General features: G+C 46.1%; 1 protein-coding gene and 1 pseudogene across 2 annotated transcripts in view; one reads left to right on the top strand and one right to left on the bottom strand.

Moving 5' to 3' along the window:
- Positions 1-241: 241 nt before the first annotated feature.
- LOC138831820 (small ribosomal subunit protein uS5 pseudogene) lies at positions 242-16970 on the bottom strand (annotated as a pseudogene).
- A 60-nt stretch (positions 16971-17030) lies between these two features.
- Cables1 (Cdk5 and Abl enzyme substrate 1) overlaps positions 17031-22788 on the top strand; it is a 102684-nt gene continuing 96926 nt past the window's right edge. The window contains exon 1 of one of the 2 annotated variants that reach the window (XM_070029446.1): positions 17031-17904. In XM_070029446.1, coding sequence (XP_069885547.1) covers positions 17117-17904 — 788 coding nt within the window. In that variant the 5' untranslated portion in view covers positions 17031-17116. The remainder of the gene's footprint in view (positions 17905-22788) is intronic. The other variant, XM_070029445.1, reaches the window with a different exon arrangement.

The raw sequence follows: 22788 nt of genomic DNA, 5'->3' as shown, positions 1-22788 counted from the left end.
ATACGGTCTCCTTTTGGACTAGCTTATTCTACTTACAATAGTAGTTTATTAAAGTTGTAGCATGCATCAGAATTTCCCATTTCTTTTTCTTTTTTTTTAAGCAGAAATACATTCTTTTTCTTTTTGAAGGCTGAATTATACTCCGTTGTATCTACATACCACATTTTGTTTATCCATTGATTCAAGGATGGGCATTGTGTTGCTGCCATGCTTTATGTTGTTGATAATGCTCTGTGTTTAACTCTGAACCCCTAAGAATCTCTGAGCCTTGGGGGGAAAGCATGTAAAGGAAAGCATATACCCCTAGCTACCTGTCATCGCCACCTCTGTGGGTACACAGAGCACCCTCTGGTAATCAGTCCATCTCACCGGGTACCACCTCACTGGCCTGGAGCAATGCCTAAGGCCACAGGCTTCATGCAAGGGTGTTGAATTCCAGGCTGTTTTTTCTTTTTTCTTTTCTTTCTTTCTTTTTTCAAAACAGGCTTGATTCACTTTATTATTCTTGTATAAAATTCTATGTGGTAGCCACAGCTGGAGCCTGGATCCTCTGCACGGAGACTCTGGTGTGGGTTTTCACAAGATGGGCAGTGAATTCCTGATAAAGAGATTTGGTGAACATGGTCTCTTTCCAGAGGTCAGGGGTCAGGTAACTGTAGTTCTTGGAGATGGCATCAAAGGTGCTTTGGCGAAGTTGTCCAAGGTAGCAGTACAGCCCCTGGCTGAGGTGTAGCAGTCATCAATTCCAGCCATCAGCAGCAGCTTCTTAGGGACAGGAGCTGACACAATCCCAGTGTCTCTGGGGACAGGGATGAGGTACACCAGCACAGAACCACAGCAGCCTGTCACCATGCATGGGACAGTGTGAGGCTTGCCAATCTTGTTCCCCCAGTAGCCTCACCGCACAGGGACGATGGAGAGCTTGGCCAAGATGATGGCAGTGGCCACCTCCTTGGAGCACTTAACCCCCAGACCAACATGGCCATTGTAGTTGCCAGTGGCTACAAATGACTTGAACCTGGTGCACTGGCCAGCTCGAGTCTGCTTGGGCATAGGCATAATCTTCAACTCCGCATCCTTGAGTGATGTCCCCAGGAAGAAGTCAACAATCTCAGACTCCTGGATGGGCAGGGAGGAAAGATAGATCTTCTACAAAGACTTGATCTTCATGTCCTTAACCAAGAGGCACAGATTGGTGACGGGGATCCATTCCTTGTCTTATGCCTTGCGGCCACGAGCTCCGTGACCGTGACCCTGGCCTCTACCATGGCCAGCTACGACCTCGACCCTGTTGATGTTTTCCCGGAGAAGAAGAGGAAGTTCCAGGTTGTTTTTCTGAGTGTTAGGTCCTGGAGAAAAACAAAGTCCCTTAGACCTAACTTACATGGTCTAGGGCTGGTAAAGCACCTGCTTAGCAGTCAGGGGCCATAGGCTCCATCTCCAGCACCGAAAACAAAAATTCCTTCATCTGGACATGATGTGTAGGTTTCACCTTGACCACAGCCTGCCTGGTCTGCACTGCCATCAACAAGGCACCAGTGTTTCCCAACTTACTGGGGGGAAGAGTATTCCATGCCCAGCTAAGATCATGCTACAAGACTGTAGGCTTAGGAGCAACATCTGTGACTGTCCTGGGACTCTTGAAAACTTTCACTGGAAGGACAGTATTTCATTTGAAGTTAGGAGACCAAGAAGGAGAATCAAGCAAAGACATGTGCACAGACATAGAGCTAGAGATGATTTTACAGGCTGCCCAGAAAGGCAAATCCAGGGCAGCAGAGGGTAAGGGGGCACAGCCAGATCCCAAGGAGTCATTGTTTCATGAAGAACAGCTTGTATCTCTAGTAACCTTGGGCTTCACCAAGTGGTGCCACCCAAGGGCCCACTTGGGCATAAAACATTCCTCAGCCACCAGATCTTGCCAAGGGAGTGGGTTCACTTCATTCCTCCCCAGGAACCAGTCTCATCTAGCTGAGGACAGGAAATTACCTTGGTAGAACAGCTACTTTATGTGCTACTTTGTGGAGTTCTGTTCTCTTCAGAAAAAGGACTCTTGCTAGAAAGCCAGTAGAAAAAGTCCCAAGGCAGATGTGGAGCATCTCTTAAAATGCTCATGTCAAAGATAATGAAGGGAAAGTTAGTGCAAATGATTCTTACAATAAATCAATCACAGTATGTTACTGAGTAGAATGCTAAGTGAACACACATTTTCTCAATTTTTTTATTTGAATATGTAATGCAGGCTCATGATATAAAATTTGGAAGGCCCATTTGTAAGGAAAAGGAAAGACTTGGGGAAAAAAAATCATATTAAGTGAAGCAAGCCAGACCCAAAGAAACATAGATCCCATGGGTTCCCTTATTTGTAATACTTAGTATATGTCTAAGACAATCTTAGCAGATGAGCAGAAAAGCTCAATAGCTAAGGGAAATGAACTCCAAGACATGGATGCAAGAAGCTTTTCTTTGTTTTTAATGTACTATATGATTTCTTTTTTCTTTTGTGTTTTTCCCCCTATGGTTTATCCCCTGTTGTCACTGAATTTGATTTTGGTATCCTGAGTATTATTATCTTTACAATAAAAATATATATTTCAAAAATTTGTCTTTTGCATCTTGTATATACATTTTTGTAATTTGGGGAGGGGAAGGGATATAGTGGAATGCTTAAATGGGCATTCAGGTTGACCCATTGTGACGATGACATATACAGGACACTATGTTGAAAATGAACTTTGCAATGTTGAGGGGGGGAGTTAAGGAGGTGGGGAGGGAAGTGATGGTGGGGGAAAATCAGAGGAGGAGGTAACAATGCTCGATAGGAAAGGTACTCATTACCCTACTCATGTAACTGTAACCCCTCTGTACAGTATTTTTACAAACACACACACACAAACATTTGTCTCACCAATTTGTCTCACCAAGGGGAGCCAATGCAATAGCGATACTCACAAGACACTATTTTGGAAATTATCTGTACAACTTGATGGGGGGGGGAAATGGGAGAAAAATGAGGGAGGAGGTAACAAGTTAGACAAGAAATGTAATCACTGCTTTCCTTTGTAACTGTAACCCCTCTGTACATCACCCTGACAAAAAAATTTGGAAGGCATAAAAGAGTTTAGAATGGATATTTATACCTCTGCTCTTCAACAGGCTTCACTCTGAGGAAACAAACACTATTTCCAGTTTTAAAAAATCCTTCAATGGACAGTCTGTCCATAGTAAAATTAAGTATGTGTATGTGTGTGTGTACACACACACATGTGTGTTGTTGAGGATCAAACCCATAACCCTGAACATACTAGACCAGCCCTCTACCACTCAGCTACATCCTCAGCCCCTGTCCTCAATCTTTCTGAGCTTTGCCAATCTAATACATGAAAAATTATTCATCATAAGAGCTTTTTCTTTTTAGCCTGTCGTGTGTTATAAAAGAGTACAGGTAAAAAAGATTGGGTATCTCTTTTTATGTGAAAGAACCCTTTGTATTGCTTATTCTAAGAACCATTTCTTCATATTAGTTGTTTTTAAAAAATCAATACTTAACACATCTTTAAATATTAAGGAAACGTAGTTGGGGAATAGCTCCATGGAATTGTACTTGCCTAGAATGCATGAAGCCCTGAGTTTAATCCCCAGCAGCGATACAAAAACAGTCAGGGGCAGGATATGGGTGCTGATGGCTCAAGCTATTTTGGAGGCTGAGATCTGAGAATCTTGGTTCAAAGCCAGCCTAGGCAGAAAAGTCCATGAAACTCTTATCTCCAGTAAACTACTCAGAAAAAGCTCCAAGTGGTGCTGTGGCTCAAGTGGTAGAGCCCAGGCCCTGATATCAAGACCAGCACCAAAAGAAAGAAAGAAAGAAAGAAAAAAAAGCAAGTATATATTTTTGGGTCAGTTGTGGGGCTTGAACTATGAGTCTGGGCGCTGTTCCTCAGCTCTTCAGCTCAAAGCTAGCGTTCTACCACTTTAGCCAAAGCACCACTTCCAGTTTGCTGAGTGGTTTACTGGAGATAAGAGTCTCATGGACTTTCCTGTCTGGGCTGGCTCTGAACCTTGATCCTGAGATCTCAGCCTCCTGAGTAGCTAGGATTACAGGCATGAGCCACTAATGACCAGCTCAAAAGCAAGTATTTTTTGTGATACAAATTGCAAATATTTCTCTCTCATCATATAGTCATTTGTAATATTTGTTTTTGTAGTTGAATTCACTTTTGTTTCTATAGTCTCTCAGTTCAATGCCATATTTGGAAAGGCTACTTCCCGATTTAAAGTGACTAAATCAAGTTCTCGCATTTCATTTCTCATCTGAAGTTTACTAGGCTCCAACTGTGCCATTCCATTGGAGTCAGTCTCATCGGTCTCCCAACTGGTAATCCAGTTGTCCCTACACTGTGGACTGAAGAATATCTTTTCATTATTAGTTAGAGATGTCAGTTCTATCATATGTTCATTCATTTGTAAGCTAAAAGAAGACCTGAAAAAAATATCCTGGTTCAGGCTTCATGGACCATTAATGTATTCTGCTCTCACCTTAGGGAACTTAACAAGAAGTCAAAGAATTACAATGTGTTTTTCCTCCTAATTATTACAATAATCATTTATAAGGAAGACATATCTCTATTTTGCAACTAAGGAAATTAGGCCTAAAGAAGTCAAGAAGAATGTTCAGTAGTCTTGGGGGGTGGGTAGATCCCTATTGGTGTATCTGCCCCATATCTCATTTTTCTAAAAACTGCCCTCCTCCCACCATTAATTCTCTATGGCCTGAGATCCAGCCAAACTACCTGGTCCAGGGCCTTGACATACAAGCTATGCCAATCCCAGACTTTATATAATTGAGGTGGAAACCTAGAGGAACTGGTCTCGGAATTATAAAAGTTGGAGAGCTGTGAGGATCCCACTTCTTGCCTCACAGACTAGCAAAGCAGAGGCGCCTACTCTACAGAGAGATGATAGAGGTTGAAGTGGGCTAGGTCACACAAGCGAAGGAATATCCCTAAGCATTCCATACACCGTAATCAAAATTGTGTGAGTATGACTGTTCTATCTTGAAAGAGTTAAAACAAATGTTAACATTTTAAGACTGCAGTAGATCACAGGTAATGGCAAGAGAAAGCAATGCCTGCGATAAGGATTATGGTAGGAAGTTTTGGCTAGTACAGAAGTCTCTAGAGGTCTGGTGACCTTGGCTGCCCATGGTTTGCAGACACTGGAGGAAATGCCAGTGCAAACTCAAAGACTGCTTTTTTTTTTTTTTTTTAAGTGGACAAAGATGGGTAAAACTGAGCCTCTGGGTGACAGTATGGAAGAGAACTTGTCTAGGATTCAGCCTGTTGTTTTCAGCCTCAAATCTGATCTCACCTTCCCAGGGTACTTGTACGGCTACTCCCCAGGTTGCAGTTCTAGAAGAAAGTTTTGCCTCATAATATCTCTGACCTTTGACCATACTTTTCCATCCTCACTGCCAAATTCAAGTTTTAGTGCCTTGGGCCTGAATTGTTGTAAAGGTCATAATGGTAATGCCCCTGTGCCTTTGCACGGCCTCACATGCCCTGTCTCACATGAAAACTCAAGTCTTAAGTTCAAATGTGGTTCTCCCTGCGGGGCCTGCCTGACCTTTAGGAGTCACAGCCCGTAGTCTCTTACATAAACCTCCACCCTGATGCTACAGATGGTGAGCCCACCCAGCTCCCCGAATTCAGGGATCAGCTGTGTGAGCCAGGCTCTTCCTCATGCTTAGCTTTGTGATGCCTTAGCTTTTTCCTTGGACAGAGGCTAAACAGTGGGACTGAAGTCAGAATGTAGACAAACATGCGCACAGAAATGACTGTTTTAGAATTCAACACATCAAAGGGAGCCTATGTGTTCCCTTTGTTCCTGGGCCTACTTTCCTCAAGAGGCCCTTGACCTCCCCTTTGTGTCTGGCATAGAATAGGGTCTTGAGTTACAGAAATGAGGAATGCATAAAAGGTTTCTTCACTCCTTCAGACTTGTCCTTCACTCACTTCTATATGTGACCAAACTAATATTCCTCCAATCTGACTTCCCACAGAATCTATCACTTGTTCAAAATATCATAAGACAAAACACTATTTCTGTAAAAATAAACAAAACTAAGCCAGGAAAAAAATCACCATAATTTTCTTACTACCCAGTGATTTGGCTTTCTAGATAGATGCTTGAAGATAGATAGATAGATAGATAGATAGATAGATAGATAGATAGATAGATAGATAGATACATGATAGATGGGGTATAAATATATAGATGGAGTATAAATATATAGACACATTAGTATTTAAGACAGTAACATTAAGGTTTTATTTTTATAGAATTGAGGTTTACTACCAATCTAGTTTCTAATCTGTCTTGTCTGATAATTTCTTTCTTTTCCTTCCTCTTCTCCTCTCTTCTTCCTTCCTTCCGTCCATTCTTCTCTCTTCTCTACTTTCTCTATCTCTCTCTGTCTCTCTGTCTCTCTCTGTCTCTGTCTCTCTGTCTCTCTCTGTCTCTCTCTCTGTCTCTCTCTCGCCAGTATTGGAGCTTGAGCTCAGGGCCTGGGCACTGTTCCTTAACTTTTTTTTTTTCTCAAGATTGGCATTGTAACATTCGAGCCACAGCTTCATTTCTGGCTTTTTGAGTGATTAATTGGAGATAAGGGTCTTGTGGATTTACTTTCCTGCCTCAGCTGGCTTTGAACCTTGATCCTTAGATCTCAGTCTCCTGAATAGCTAGAATTGCAGATGTGAACCACTGGTACCTGGTTGGTTGGTGCTATTTCAAAAAATGTTTTTTTCACATCAACTAAGAAATCTGGTAAAGACGGTTGTTTAAAAAAACCAAAGCACAATGTCTCTTTCTGGATTAAATCATCTTATTGACTTCTTTTTCCATTGTTTCACATTTAGGGGCCTTTCAAATGTTCTTTATTTTAAATAGAGCGAACACAAAGGTTTCCAAGCATCAGTCTTAGGCCCAGTTACATCCAGTAGCTCACATTGCTCAAACGTTCACCTGTACAGGCATCTTTCATGCCACCGCACTGAATATCATGCACTCATACAGTGCCATATGGGAAATGTCATCATTCCCATTTCACAGATGACAAACTGAAAGACAAATGGGTACAGGGATGTTCATGGCATTCCCAATCTGTAATAGTGGAGTTTACCTCTCCTAGTCTGTTTTGTTGTTGTTGCTGCTGCTTGTTGTTAATAACATAATACCAGACTGGGCAAGTCATAAAGAAGTTTATTTTGGCTCGTGGTTCTGTTTCAAGGTCAAGGGCAGGGTTCTGGAGATGGCCTTGTTGCTGGCAATCTCCAGGCAACATGGGGCAAGAGATATAGAGTAGGAGTGTGTGTATATATGTGAACCCTTGCCTTTCTCTTTTTATAAAGCTACCAGGCTTTAATCACAGATGGTCCTACCTGATGGCTTTGGTTCTAATCACCTTCCAAAGGCCCAACCTCTAAACTATAGTGAGATTAAGTTTCCTCTCTTAATACCTCATAGTGGGACATCTTTAAATCATATCAAGAGACAGGTGGCCATGCCTGTAATCATAGCTATTCAGAAGCTGAAATCTGAGGATCATAGTTCAAAGCCAGGCTAGGCAGAAAGTCTGTGAGGCTTTTATCTCCAATTAATCAGCAAAAAGCTGGAAGTGGGGATGTTGCCCTATTGGAAACTCCCTTCTTTTCTCTTGGAGAATCTGCTTCCTCTAATTCATCTTTCTTTCCTGTCAGTTTTAAATAAAGTTGCTCTGTTAAAAATAAAGCTGGAAGCGGAGCTGTGGCTCAAGTGGTAGAGCACTAGCCTTGAGTGAAAAAGCCAAGCGAGAGCACAAAGAGTTCAGGACAAGCACAAAAAGAAGAAAAAGAAACCCACAACAAAACAAAAAATGTATAGCACAGGACAAGTATAACCTGGTTCATTTATTCATTCCCTCATGCTCTGTCATGAGCAATTTAAGATGATTGGTTTATATGACTAAATGACTTCTCAGAGACGTGGTTCTAATTTACCCTCCACCTACAGTGAACTAGGGACCACCACACTCTTTTCTCTCTTGAATTGATTGCTGGCCATTTGCATCTCACCTTTGGGGAGCTGTCACTCTATGCATATTGCCTACTCAATAGCAATGCCTGCCAGGGACTACCAGTTAGACTAGCTGGGCAGCCCAACAGTAGACAAAGTGGTCATGTTTTCCCCAGAAGCTGACCATATCCATCCCACTCCAGAGTGAGAATGAACTGAGGAGATGTAGACCCTGTAGAATGAATCTGCTGTTCTGAAGAAACAGAGCCCTGGAGGCGGGCCCACCTCCTGCCCGACCTGTGCCATCTCCGGGGTCTGGCCTCTAGGCCTGTGTGTACAGACCATCTGTGTGCATGCTTATGAGCTGTAATTAAAGAGAAGCATTTTCTCTGCGGTTGGTAAGCTGGTTATTTGTGCATCCCAGGAATTTGCTGTGATTTCAGTACTAAAGGTAACACAGAAAGAAAATCCCTCAGTTTTCTTATGCCAAAATCATTTGAATTCTGCAGTTGGATTATGTGTACACTTCTGAGATGAACACTTCCCCGCTGGAAGACTGATACTATTTCATGGGAATACCTGAAATGTATTGCCCTTATTTGCTTAATTTTTATTTTGTTTTTGCTTTTGTTATTTTATGTTGAGATAGGGCATCCAGGCTATCCTGGGATTTGCTGTGTGCTCTAGGCTGGACTTGGCAGAATCCTCCTGCCTCTGCCTCCTGAATGCTGGGATCACAGGTGTGTACCCCCCCCCGCCCCCGCCATGTCTTACTCCTAATAGTATTAATGCTATGTTTCTTCCATGGGAGTTAATGCCATAGGCAGTGTGATATACTAAGAAAAAATTATACATATATACCTATATGTATATGTATATATGTGTATATATATATATATATATATATATATATATATATATATATATATATATATATATTCTCTACCCTTGGTTCCTGGCACTGAGTTCCCTAAACCCTCATGATTTCCAGACTGATATGGTGCTAAGAAGTACGTTTTGTTCTTTCATGTCTGATCTTTAACTTCTGATAGCTCCTGCATTCCTTGTAATTTCCTGGATAATAAGAGCCTCTTTTGTTTCAACATGGTATATTATTTCAAATGGATTTTTTTTAATGTAGATGTCATCTCTGCTCAGGGGTTATGCCAATCTCTGGCTCATCCCAATTTTAGTACATAGTCTGGCAAAGTGAGTACCCAGTCAGGCAACTTTTGATAGAACCTGGACAGCTTCAGGATGGGAGCTAGTCATAAGAAAGCTGGGGCTGGGAAGGTGGCTCAGTGGTAGAGCGCTTGCCTTGCATGCATGAGGCCCTGGGTTCGATTCCTCAGCACCACATAAGCAAAAACAAAAAAGCTGGAAGTGTTACTGTGGCTCAAGTGGTAGAGCACTAGCCTTGAGCTGAAGAGCTGAGGGACAGTGCCCAGGCCTAGAGTTCAGGCCCTATGACTGGACACCCCCCCCCAAAAAAAAAACAAAAAAGAAAGACAAAGCTGTAATTAGACACTTAGGGCAGTGCTGGAGATGGTGCTAGTCAGTCGTTCCTGTGTGGTACAGTCTCCATAAAAGTCCCCAAGAGACAGCGTGGGAAAAGCATCCATATAGGTGAATACACCCCAATTCCATAAGGACAGAGCTCCTTACGACCCTTTGAGATCTTATTCAATCTCCCTCATTCCCTGCTGTTCATGTGAACCCTTTAACAGATTCTTTAAAAAATAATTTTTACTATCTTTAAGTAATTGTACAAAGGAGTTGCCATTCGCCAAAGCTGTTTATGAATACAGGGTATCTTGATCCCTCTCCACCCTTGCAATATTCTCACCCATCCCTCCCAACCCTTACTTAGCATAATTTTACATTATGTATTGAAAAAAATGTTTGCCTTTTAACAAAGCAGTTTATGTGAACCATGCATCTTGATCTGTGTCATCACTTCATCCCCCTTTGACCTAGTCCTTCCATTATATTTCTCAGTTCTGTGCTATATAAAACAAATTCTTTCATCCATTTCTTGGTACTTTGTTGGGCTTTAACTTAGTTTTGTTGTTGTTGTTGTTTTTTAAGAATTGCTCTCCATAGAGTTTCTTACACTTCAGTGAATTCATTCCTAACCACTTGCTTACCACTCTGGCCATAAAAGAAATGCAAATCAAAACAACACTGAGATTCTCATTCATCCTGGTTAGAATGGCCAATATCAAGAACACTAATAAAAACAAATGCTGGCATGGATATGGCCAAAAGGGAATTCTGTTACACTGTTCAACCACTCCGGAAAGCAGTATGGAGGTTCCTCAAACAATTAAATATAGAGCTATGCTATGATCCAGTAGTTCCTGGGCATTTATCCAACAGAACACAAATAAGGCCACACTAAAGCTACCAGCACAACCATATTCATTGCAGCATTGCTTACCATAGCCAAGATATGGAATCAGCCCAGATGTTCTTCAACAGATGAATGGATCGAGAAAAGGTGGTATATATACACAAATGAATTCTACCCATCCATCAGAAAGGATGATACTGTACCATTCATAAAGAAATAGAAAGATGAAAAAGATTATATTAAGTGAAGTAAGCCAGACCCAGAGAAACATAGGATGCATGGTTTCCCTCATTTTTGGTAGCTAGAATGTGCCTATAAATCTATAAGTAACAGATCCTTTTTCATAAACCAGTAAACATGTGTTTCCTTGAGTTCTATGATGCAGCACACAAATTACTGAACCTAACAAGAAGCCTTGTTGACCCTGATTTGTAGCCAAGAGACAAAAGTGTGAGTAACCTGGGCCCCACTCCTTGCAACGGGTACCTGAAGGGGGTTGGGGACAGTCTTGTAGAACTGAGCCCTTCCAGGTAGTGTACAAGTAGAGTGATAAAACTGAATTGAACTTAGGACACCCCACTGGTAACCAGAGTTGGAGGATTGGTTAGTAGAGGAAAATCCCCCCATGTACTTGCTGTTAAAAGTATTTGGTGTGATTTTTTTCATACATGGACCATGAGCTCTGACATCTACTGCTCACTGCTTAGCAGCATGCTTCTTCTATTATTCTTCTAATCTGCACAACAAGCACCCAAGGCAGGGGAAATGTGTTCCGCTTGGAGATGCAGAAGTTGAAGTGCAGCTGTCCCAGAGTTAGTGCCAAGTAGAATCTGAAAACCCTCATGTTACATAGGGCTTTCTAAAGATCACTTGGTGGTTGGACCGCTACCTTCTGGATCCTGCCCCACCTTCTGGATCCTGCCCCGCCTTCTCCACAGCTGGCTGAGCTGCATCCAAGGGAGAATCTTGATGAATCCAAGGAAAACTGAAGTCTAAATGCATCTATCCTATTGTCTTTGGAGGTTTCCTCTAACAACGTGTGGAAACAGTATTTCCTGAAAATGGATGCTTCTCTCCAGACAGATGAATACTGGAATCCTTTCATGGTCCAAGCTATTGCCCCTGACTAATCAATCACACATGTTTATGGGGCTGTTCATTAACTTTCTTTCAGCTTTTCACACGGGTTAGAAAAGCTTGAAGGTTCTACATTGCCCTTGGCAGTAGAGCTGTAGCTAAAAAACAAAAACAAAAACAAAAACAAAAACAAAATCCTTCCTCTTTCTTTTGTGTAGTGCCAGAAATCCAAAGACAAAAGTAGTTCTGTCTGAGCCTGTAGCTGGAGAGTGTTGCTGTGCCAATAATTGAGGGGAGAGCAGGTGCTCAGGCAAGAAGAGGAGATTTAGAGGATAGAACTATGGCAGGAAGTAGCAGGGATACCATTGGAGGTGTCCTAAACAGTGGAATGAAGAAGAACTTCTCCTCTAGGAGGAATGCTGGGGCTCACTGAATCAAGTACTTTTCTTTTTAATACTTAATTTATTACATGTACAAATGTTAACATGACTGTATTTGCCATTAGCTTGATGACTCCAGGACAGGACCCCTTCTTGTTCTCCTGAATATTCACAGCACCTAGCCTAGAAACTGGCACAAGATTGGCATTTAGGAGATAAAAGGATAAAGAGTTCAAGTAAGTCATCTTCTGTAAGTTGTTTTATTGGGCTGTATATTACTCACTGAATTTATTCCTTCATCTCATATCCCTGGACTTCAAATCAAGTATCATTTGAATGTATTTCATCCCAGAAGTCGTGGAGAAATGAAGATATTTATACCAATGGTAAAGGAAAAAAACAAAGATCCCCTCCCCTATTCTCCCTTCCCTTCTCCATTCATCCAAGCCTACAGAAGTGATCACAAATCCCCCTGGAGAAGGCTGACTTCTAGAAGACATGGGCCTTGAGAGACCCCCTTTTGACAATCCCTGCTTCTAGTCATGGAGGCCCTAATTTTTATTGGGTTAAGAAGAGCAAGTGTCTCCAGGAACCATACCTGCATTTTGGATCTATTCCTTGGTGTGCCCCATCAGTAGGCAGCAGCCCACACTCTGATGGAACACACAGTAAAACAATCTGATCTGAACTGGAGCTGACAGCTAGAGTTACTCAGGTCTTGGCTCTCTGGCAAAACTAGTGAAAACTACAAAAACATCCTGGCCTTTCTTATATGTACTTTCTATATTTTGTACTTTTCTAATAATAGCTACTCAGTGAACGCCAGACTCTGCTGCTGGTTACATAATTTACATCATCAGCAATCCTCACAACTCTGCAATGTAAAGTATTGCCAAACCTACATTTACAGAAGAAGGCACCAGACACTGAGCTTATAATCTTCCCAAACAGGAGACCTTCCAAGAGTACATGCTGGTAAGGGCCTACGCTGGCATTGGAACATGGGTTTGTCTGAGTCTCAATCCTTATTTCTATGATATCAGATAACTCCTGCTATGTGTGGTGCACACTACTAACTCTAAACCAATTTTCAATTTTTTTTTGTTGCCTGTCCTGAGGTTTGGACTCAGGGCCTGGGCATTGCCCCTTGGCTTTTTCATTCAAGGTTGGAACTCTACCACTTGAGATACACCTCTACTTTGAGCTTTTTTGGTAGCTAATTTTCCTGCCCAGGCTAACTTCAACCCATGATTCCCAAATCTCTGCCTCCTGAGTAGCTAGGATTACAGGTATGAGCCACCAGCACCCAACTAATTTCCATACCTTTTAATTGGCTTAATTATTATTTAAGGGCCAATAACTCTAGAAGAGTACTTTAAATGGATTCCTAGTACTGTGTCAATGTAAACAGAACATGAATTTCATGCAAGAAAAATAATTATCAGGTTGTGAACTTGAAGGAAGCAATACAAAAGTGAAGGCAGGGGTAGGTTCACATGGCAAACCAAGGACATGTCAAGTTCTAGTTCTCTATGCCTGCCATGCGCAAGCAATTCAAATGCATAATGTATGTTAAGCCAGCTTCCTGTCGCTGTAACTGATACCTTAGCTGATCAACTTATAGAGAGAAAAGGTTGGTTTGGGTTCTGTTTTGGAGGTTTCAATCTATGATTCATTGGCCTGATTGCTTCTGGGCCTGTAACAAGACAGCACATTATGGGAGAAGCATGAGGTTGAGCAACACCACTCAGCTCCTGGCCAGGAAACTACAAAGAGAAAAGAAGGCACCCGGGTTCCACAATCTCCTTCCAAGGGAATGCCCTCAATGACCTAACTTCTTCCTATTCGTCCCATATCCTAAAACATTTCCCACCTCCCCCAGTAGTGCCTCCCTGGGCACCATGCTTTAGCACGTGGGCTCTTGCAGGACATTGAAGACCACAATGATGGCAGCCACCTCTTTCCTAAATGGTCTCCCTGTCTCCCTCATCTCCAGGTCAGCTCGGATCACAGCTTCTGCCTAACACCTTGCCCTTACAAGCCTCACCTCAAACGAAAAGCCTTCAGACCCTGAAAACACTTTGCTCACTTTGACCCTTCATCAGAGTTGGCCTTGAACTTCAGTTTCAATGTCCCGAGCTTGTTTTCCTCTCATTCTATCAAGGGCACAGGCCATACTTCTTTCATCCTGTTGTCCAAAGATGGAACTGTACACATAGAAGTCTTTCAATAAACCAGTTAATAGCTGAAAAATAAGTCCATTTGGAGGAATTCCGAGCCTAGGGATATTAGAATTAAGACAGTCTAAATAATAACTGAATCTTGGAAAGTATTTTAAGGTTTATAAAGCCCTCCCTGTGTAGGCTCATCCGTACCTCATGGTACCCCCCCCCCACACACACACAAAGGAAATGGGCTAAGAGAGATTAAAAAGTGGCTTGCTCTTGAAATTCAGATCTTCTTACCAAAGTTTGTCATGTTTCCATTGACATTGACTGAAGGGTGAACATTAAGGCTGTAATCTTGAGACTGGACCTTTTTGTGAAACATCCTCACCAGCAGAGGGCGCAAGAACGTTCACGGGCACTGAAGACAGCCCTTGGCAGGCAGGCCCAGCCATTGGGAGCTTGATAGCTACATGTCTTTAAAATATAAATGACAATGCCCTGACTACCACCATCGCAGGGTAATCATAAGGATGAGAAATACTCTGTTGCTGGTACACAGTTGGTGAAAAATAAATGAACTCTCAAGTCCACATTAGGGGATCACAGGAGCATGGAGGTTAAATAGACATTGATTTGGGTTTGATGCTTTAATAAATATTTGAAAATAATCTTCATAGTAGACACCTAAAGTAGGCAAAGAATGATGTCAAGTGGGCAAATAACTAGATACTGACAACAAATTTAATACTAGGGGGAAAATGTGAGAAGCAGTTTCAAATCATGTTTCTGGATGAAAAGCCTTACAAACATCCCATGCCATTGGCTCCTGCAACTACTTAAACTACAACAATAATAGCAAGGTAGAAAGCTGGGGAAAAAATCAACACCACTTTCTTTATTACATCAAGAGTGAAAAACACACACTTATTAAACACATAGGTTTAACAACTTAGCCTGTACCTCAAATTGAACACTATGCCCTGCTGCTCTAGAGGCTGAGATCATTTGAAGCCATCTATGACACTCTTTTATTGCCAATTAACCAATAAAAGCCAGAACTGGAGGCCATGGCACAAATGGTAGGGTGCCAACTGTGAGGGAAAAAGCATAGGTCTGAGGTTCAAGTCTCAGTACTGGCACATGTGCACACACAATTGAATGAACACTCTGTAGTCATTAAAGTGATACTATGCAAGAACATTGCAAATGAAAAGATTACAACACCACAAACAAAATCACAAGCTGTAAACAGGTTTTACTTTTGTTTATAAAACATACAGAAAACAAATGAAAATATTAAGGTAGTTGCTTAAGAAATGATGATGTTGTCCCCACTTCTTTAGTGATTCTAACATTGTTCATGTTTGAAACAAAATAGTTTTTTGGTTTTTCTTTTTACAGGGGCAGAATTGGAGTCTTTCATTTAACAATGCCTGCCAGCCCAGCCAGGCTAATTAATGGTCCTGTAAATTAAATCGATTGTAATAACATGACTTAAAAGTTCCAAAGTAGCCTACAAGTAATTAAAATCCTAATTTCCAGGAATTGGCTTCCATATTTGGGACTTAGCAGCTGTTAGTTTACAGTTTATATACACTAGCTCAACTCGTTCAAAAGGCCTGAAACCAGCACAAAATAAAAACATGAACGATTGTTCATGTAAAGAGCCACATGACCTGCTTGTCTTGAGCAAATGCAACCAGAAACTCATCCTATCTCTGGCTCCGAAGTGGCTGTACTACTTTGGACAGTATATCTGCTCTGCATTACTTTACTTTCCTGAACTCGACATGAGGTGGAATTTCAATGTAGAGTTACCCATTAGTTCCAGGACTAAATTTAAACCTTTAATTAAATTAATCCGTTGATCTTAAACACATTGCTTCTCCCTCTGAGAAGGGTAGCAAGGACTCAGGTGTCACAGACCTTAATTCAGTGCGACAGTTGTTCCATGCAGCATTTGTTAAGGCTCTCAAACTACCTAGAAACATTCGTACAGCTTTCAGACATGACAGGCCAGGCCAGCATCTCCCACCCCTCATCCCACCCCGACAAGTGGTCCCTTGTTAGGGAGTCTGCGACTCAGTCCCAGGTCTAGATTATATCTGCAGGATGGGTCCTCGCGTCCTCAGGCAGGAACTGATCTTTCTAGAAGGCATGAGAGGTGCCACTTGGTTGTTTATGAAATACACAAGAAAGTAACTGTCCATAAAGGAGAAAGAGACAATTCACAGACCTTTCCCAGGTGACAATGTGCAAGACTATTTTGACCCCACTTGGGTCTTTATCGAAAATAGAATATATGTCAGGGCCAAAGTGATGTTTAGGTTGGCCTAGAGAGCACTGGGATGTTCACGCACCCCTGGCCTGCCACGAGTGTGACACGACTCAATGGTGAAAGACACTTTCCGTGGGCTGTGTAGCTGCTTGTGCAAGTCTAAGTAAGAATCTATGTGTCCAGGCGCTCCACGTGAACGATCCTGCTGACCCCGAACTGCCCCGGCGGCCCATCTCCCCGCGGTGACCCTCGGGGGTCAGCACCCGCCCTCGATTCGGGGGGGAGCGTGCCCGGGGAACGTGCTCGCCGCCCGCACCTGGCTTCCGCGCGCTGCGGGAGCCGCCAGGACGCCCCGCGCTGCCCGGCCGATCCCCGCCCCGCCACGCGCCCCGCTCCCCTTCCTCCTCCTCTTCCTCCCGCCGCCCGCCTCCGCCCCCGGCTTTGTTTTCCTCCCAGGTTCCACTCCCCACACGTGATACTGTGTTATTGCAAAGAGCGCTCCGGAGCGCGAGCGCGGGGCGCGCGCACCTATAAATACGGACACGCGGGCCCGGCCGCCGAGGCCGCACCGCCCGGCGCTCGGCAGGCGGGCAGCCCGCGAGCTCCAGAGGCGCGCGTGGGGGGTCCCGCGGCGGCCCAGCGCCCGAGCCCCGAGGGGCAAGCATGGCCCTCCCGCCGGGGGGCCGGGCCGCCGTGCACGCCGCCTGCGCCCCGCGCCCTGCCTAGCCCGGGTCGCCGCGGCTCGCGCCCGCCGCCGCCGCCGCCGATCGCTTCTCCGGGCATCGGGGAACGAACGCCGCAGACGGACACAATGGCGGCGGCCACCGCCACCGCCCGCACAGCCGCTTGCAGCAGAGGCGGCGGCCCCGGCACCGACGCCGCGGGCACCAGCGGGGTGCCGCCGCCGCCGCAGCCCCAGCCCGCGGCCGCCACCACGCCGGCCCAGCCGCCGCCCGAGCCCCCCCGGAAGCCGCGCGTGGACCCGCGGCGCCGCCAGGCTGCCCTCTCCTTCCTCACCAACATCTCGCTGGACGGACGGCCGCCGGTGCACGACGGGGACTGGGGCGGCGGGGAGGAGGGCGGCGCGGCGAAGCCCGGCAGCGGCCCCGGCAGCGCCTGCGGCGCGCGGACTCGGCTCAGCCTGGCGGCCGCCGGCGGCAGCGCGCTCCCCACGCCGGGCACCGCGGCGTCGGCGGCCGCGGCCGGCCCCCACCTCCCGCAGCCCTCGCTCCCGCCAGCCCTGATCCCCGGCAGCCACGCCACCCTGCCGGGCCCCGGGGCCGCTCGGGGACTCGTCAGCCCCCTAGGAGCGGGCCGGGCGGCGGGGGAGCAGTTCTATGTGCCCGACGGGCCCGGGGGCGCCGGGCCGGAGGACTTGGAGGAGGACGATGCGTTCATCAGCGCGCAGGTGCCGGCGGCCGCCTTTTTGGGCTCCGGGACCCCCGGGAGTGGGGGCGGCAGCCGAGGTCGCCTCAACTCGTTCACTCAGGGGATCCTGCCCATCGCCTTCTCCAGGCCGGCCTCGCAGAACTACTGCTCGCTGGAGCAGCCGGGACAGGGCGGCAGCGCCAGCGCCTTCGAGCAACTGCAGAGGTCCCGGTAAGTGCCCGGACTCCACGCGCGCCCCGCTCGGCGGTGCCCCGCCCGCCCCGCGCGGCCAGCCGCCCCGCGCGCCCTGGGCTGCAGGACCCGGGCCGCCCCGTCGCCTTCCCGCGTCCGGCTAGATCCTGGGCTCCCCGCCCGCACCCGAAAAGAGGAAGAGTCCTGGGGAGCGTGTGGTTACACGTGTGTGCACACGAGCCGGGCACTGGCACAGCAGGCGCGCCACACTTGAGCCTTGGCTGGGCCGGTGGGGGGTAATGTAGGGGCTCCCTCCCCCCCAAAAAACAAGTGGCTTCCCCCCAAACGGCCCGCACATGGCCATGAACTTCCTGCAACCCGGTCCAGATACTGGGAGGAGGGGCCGGGGGGATCCCCACGCAGAGTGAGCGGAGCCTGGAACCGTGGTGGGACGCGCGGCTAGGCGGCTCACGGGAGCCCCAGATAGGAGCAGACACGCGTGAACCCCTTCGCCCAAGTTCCGGCGGCCCAGGGAAACTTGGCCTTTTCTAAGATAATGCAAAGCCTTCCCCTTAATTCCCTTGAACCCGGCCCAGAGAGAGAGAGAGCGAGCGCGTTGGGGTGGGGGTGGGGGTCTGGGAGGAAATTGGGCTTGAGGATTTTTTTTTCCATTCCAAGAGGAATTTGCTTGAGTCAGTTAAAAGCTTATTGTGCTTGCTAGCTTAAGTTGTCTGCAGGTATTTGGCATTTTGCACAAACATGAAATGTTGGACTTTCTTCAGAAACAGCTGAAGCTTGTCAAAATTTGTTAGGAGCCAGTAGGACAAGAGGGTGGGGTCACACAGGTGGGGAGTGTTTACCCTTATTAGTTAATAACTAATAAGGTCTCCTGGAATTAGCGATGACCACCTGGAGCCAGTTAACTTAGTGGGTCGGTCAGTCAGGTATACTCCCTTGCCAGCATTCTGTGCCATCAGGATGGGCAGAAAAAACAGTATGTTCCAGCTTCTCTCCCGTATAAATCCAGCTGTTGGTTCTTCCTAGCAGGTGTGAGGTGTTGCATTTCCACTGTTTCTTGGCCACAGGCAAGGGTAGAAGCAGCCTCGAGATTGCCTGGGTGCATCAGCCACCTTGGGCACTGGTGACAGCCTGGCACTGGAGTATCTTGTCAGAGCATGCATGCCCCCCTCCCCCCCCCCATGGGGGTTGCACACTCAGCAGTTTCTGAGCAGCTCTTGACATCACACTCTGAGGGGAGTGGCTGTGGACTTGGAGCCGGAGTCCAGCAGTCAGTGGGTCAACTACAGGTATCTCGGAAGCATTAAGAGTTATACTAAGCTAGTATGGAAGGCCTGGCCTGTGTCACCTGCAAAACACAACTAACTGACAGCAGCTGGGGGTGAGATTACCTTATACTCTTTCTCCAAGAAACTCATTTTGGGGCATGTGGTGGATCCTGTGCGTTAGTATTGGAGTCACAGAACACCCTGACTACACTTTAATCCTAGCACTGTGAATTTTGGGGACACTTTATTAAGTTATTCAGGTACATCCTTACACAGCAATCATAGATACCTTACTGTTTCTGATGGGTTTTGTTTTGTGCCAATCCTGGTGCTTGAACTCAGGGCCTGGGTGCTGTTCTCCAGCTTTTCTGCTCCACCATTTGAGCCACAGCTCCACTTCTAGTGTTTTTGGTGATTACTTGGAGAAAAGAGTCTCATGGACTTTCCTGCCCTGACTCGCTTCAAACTACAGTTCTCAGTTATCAGCCTCCTGAGTAGCTAGGCTTACAGGTATGAGCCACTGGCACTGGGCTTTTTTGTTTTTGAGACAGGGTCTTGCTATGTGGTTCAGGCTGGCCTTGAATTTTCTATCATCCTGCTTACTCTCCTGAATGCTGGGAATAGCACCACTAATCCAGCTCATTTTACTATTTGAGAAATCCACATTTGGAAACTTGATAAACATTGTTTTTATCTGCAGCTGTCAATAGAATCAGCATAAAATCCGATGTACAGGGTGGGCGCGGGGTGAGGAGGATAGGTAAAACTGCTTTGAAAAAGGCTCCTAAAGTCCAGCTTGGCCATGGCATAGGGTCAAACTTGTGTATTCCAGGATGCCTGATTCTTAGCACTGCTGCATTTAGACCTTTATGTGAGGTGAGCTGGTTTTGTGATGCCCAAAGAGAACTTTAACCTGTCTAGACCAAGTGCAAGTTAGAGTGTGCACTAACTCCTCTGGCTAAGCCCAGATGGCTCCAGCGCTCCTGGTTTTCCTTCCCTTTCCTTTCCATTAGGAAGCCCAGAGGGTTCTATTTGCTAATTCACAAACATGCTTCCCGGATGTCGTTTGTTAATCAAATTAGACTTTTCTTTGACTCCTTTTTAATCCCATACGATTTTGCTTGGCTCCCAGTTGTAGGTTCTGGACCGTTGGCTTCCCTTGGAGCTCAGGAATGGCCCTGCTCTCTCGTGCTTGAGTCCAAATCTGGCTTTGAGATCCTCAAGTGTTTCATATGCCTGGAACCTGATCAGAAGCCCTGCCTTAGTGAATCAAAAGCTGCTCCTCCCCCAGTGGTTTCTGTTTTTGTATTTTAATGAATTCCTGTGTTTGACTTTGTTAGGGGTATGTGAAAATTGGTTACTTTGAAAATATCAGACCAATTTAAATGACTTGCTTGACTTTGAAATGGAACACGCAGGAACACTTCTATGCCACAGCTGGACCAGTGTTGATGTCACAGTGACTCCATCTCTATACCGGACTCATTCTTCACTTCTGTCACCTTTGACCCTCATAGGCAAGGAGTCCATGGGGCTCAGATATGTTGCATTACTTCCTCAGACTGGCTCAGCTACTGAGAAACAATATGATAATAGACCCAGGTTGGGCCAGGAGAGGAACTTGGGTCTTTAACAACCAAGCCTGGCATCTTTCCCTCTGCCCCTGCACTGTATCACTGTGCCCTGCGTACAGTAGGACCGCAGATAATTCTTGAGCTGCTGACTGTAATAAAGATCCAGGATACAACAGGCCAGTTATATTGAGAGGATTCTACATGCCACCCCAATTTGGCCTCTTTAGAGACCCCAACTATGCTGCTGCTTCTTGGGCTCTGTTATGATAGTACTTCAGGGCTCTTAGGATCTTGAGGATCCTTCCAGCCTTACAAGTGGAGCTTCACCCAGTCCTGGGGTTTGTGGAGGTGTCAGCCAGCAGGGCACCTGCCTTTAGCTTTACAGTTTCCTGTCTGCTTAGGAGTAAGCCTCACATCAGGAAGGTGTTAATAGGTGAAAGGGAGTGCAAATCTAGAAGGTGTGTGTGTGTGTGTGTGTGTGTGTGTGTGTGTGTGTGTGTGTGTGTGTGTGTGTGTGTGTGTGTGTGTGTGTGTGTGTGTGTGTGTGTGTGTGTGTGTGTGTGTGTGTGTGTGTGTGCGCGCGCGCGCGTGTGCGTGTGTGTGTGTGTTGCCAGGCCTAGGCACTGTCCCTGAGCTTTTGTGCTCTAGACTAGCACTCTCCCACTTGAGTCAAGCTCCACTTCTGAATTTTGCTGCTGTTGTTTGTTTTGGCTTTGGTAATTAATTGGAGACAATAGTCTCACTGACTTTTCTGCCCAGGCCAGCTTTGAACAGAGATTCTAAGATCTCAGCCTCCTGAGTAGTTAGAATTACAGGTGTGAGCCACCAGTGCTGGCTAGAAGGTGTGTTTGCTGCATCTCAGGCAGCAGCCCTGGGTTACTCTACCTCTGGAGCTGCTGACCCGCAGACAGCCACCCTGAAGCACTGAGCAGAGCCCGCTGAGTATGAATCTGGTGGCAGGGCTGCGATATAATACTCTAAAGAACAACAACAACAAAAGGACACTTGTATGACAGTCAGATCTGGTAGACAAGTCTTACTGGAAGGGAGGGCATGTGGTGGGAAAGGGTCCCACATTTTGCCTTTGGGTGCTGTGTGATCCTCAGCAGGTGAATCAACCTTTCTGGGTCTCTTTTTTGAAGCCTATGTGTGCTAAATGTGCCTGAGTATGTTTATAGAGTCACTTATAGATTTCTTAAGAAACAGATCATTTCTAACCAGCATCTTGGGATAAAAATGGGCCAAGGCAGCTGGATGCTGATGGCTCCCACCTGTCCTAGCCTCTTCGGAGGCTGAGATCTAAAGGCTGTCCGTGTGAAGCCAGCCCAGGTGGAAATGCTAGTGAGACTTCATCTCCAGAACAACCAGCAAAAAGCTGGGCTTGAAGGTGTAGCTCAAGTGGTAGATAGAGCACCAGCTGAGCAAGCAAGCCAAGTAACTGTGAAGCGCTGAGTTCAAACTCAAACTTGGAAGGGAGAAGACCAAAGGAACTAGGACTGAGAGGCATGAAGTAGTTTGCTCAGCCGTTATTGGCAGAGTTCAAGTACACCTGAACTGCTTGCCCCAAAGGGCTACTGCCTTCTGCGCTGCCCAGCTAGGAACTGAGCTCCTAATGTGTGTTGTAATCGCAAAGTGTGAAATGACCAGGCTTGGAGAGGCCAGCCTTCCCTAACCAGTTGCTAGCTTGCAGTCCACAAAGGTGACTTAACTTTGAGCCATTTTTCCAGCAATATGGTACAGGAGCCAAGGCTGAGTCCCAGGCTGGGCCAGGCTCTGGTGGGCAACTTACCCTGTGACTTGGCACTGGCTGTGCCCTGCGGCGAGCCTGAGAGCCCTGACTTAGTGGTCCTGGCTGATGGCTGAGGCCGCTCTGGCGTGTGGGTGATCTCTAGAGACAGGGTGAATAGGAAAGCAGTGCCTTGCTGACAAAGGCCCTTGGAAGGTGTGGATTCAGGGGTGGCTTTTGCTCCCTAGGTGGACTAGAGCAGACTGGTCCCCAAACTCCTAGTGGCTGGACTCCCCCCATCTGCCCCCCACCACTTACTGGAGAGTTTTCCGGTGGT

The sequence above is a fragment of the Dipodomys merriami genome, unplaced genomic scaffold, assembly GCF_024711535.1.
Source record: "Dipodomys merriami isolate MVZ:Mamm:240054 unplaced genomic scaffold, mDipMer1.0.p SCAF_2, whole genome shotgun sequence".
Taxonomy (NCBI): Eukaryota; Metazoa; Chordata; class Mammalia; order Rodentia; family Heteromyidae; genus Dipodomys; species Dipodomys merriami.
This window is presented reverse-complemented; position numbering and strand designations above follow the sequence as displayed.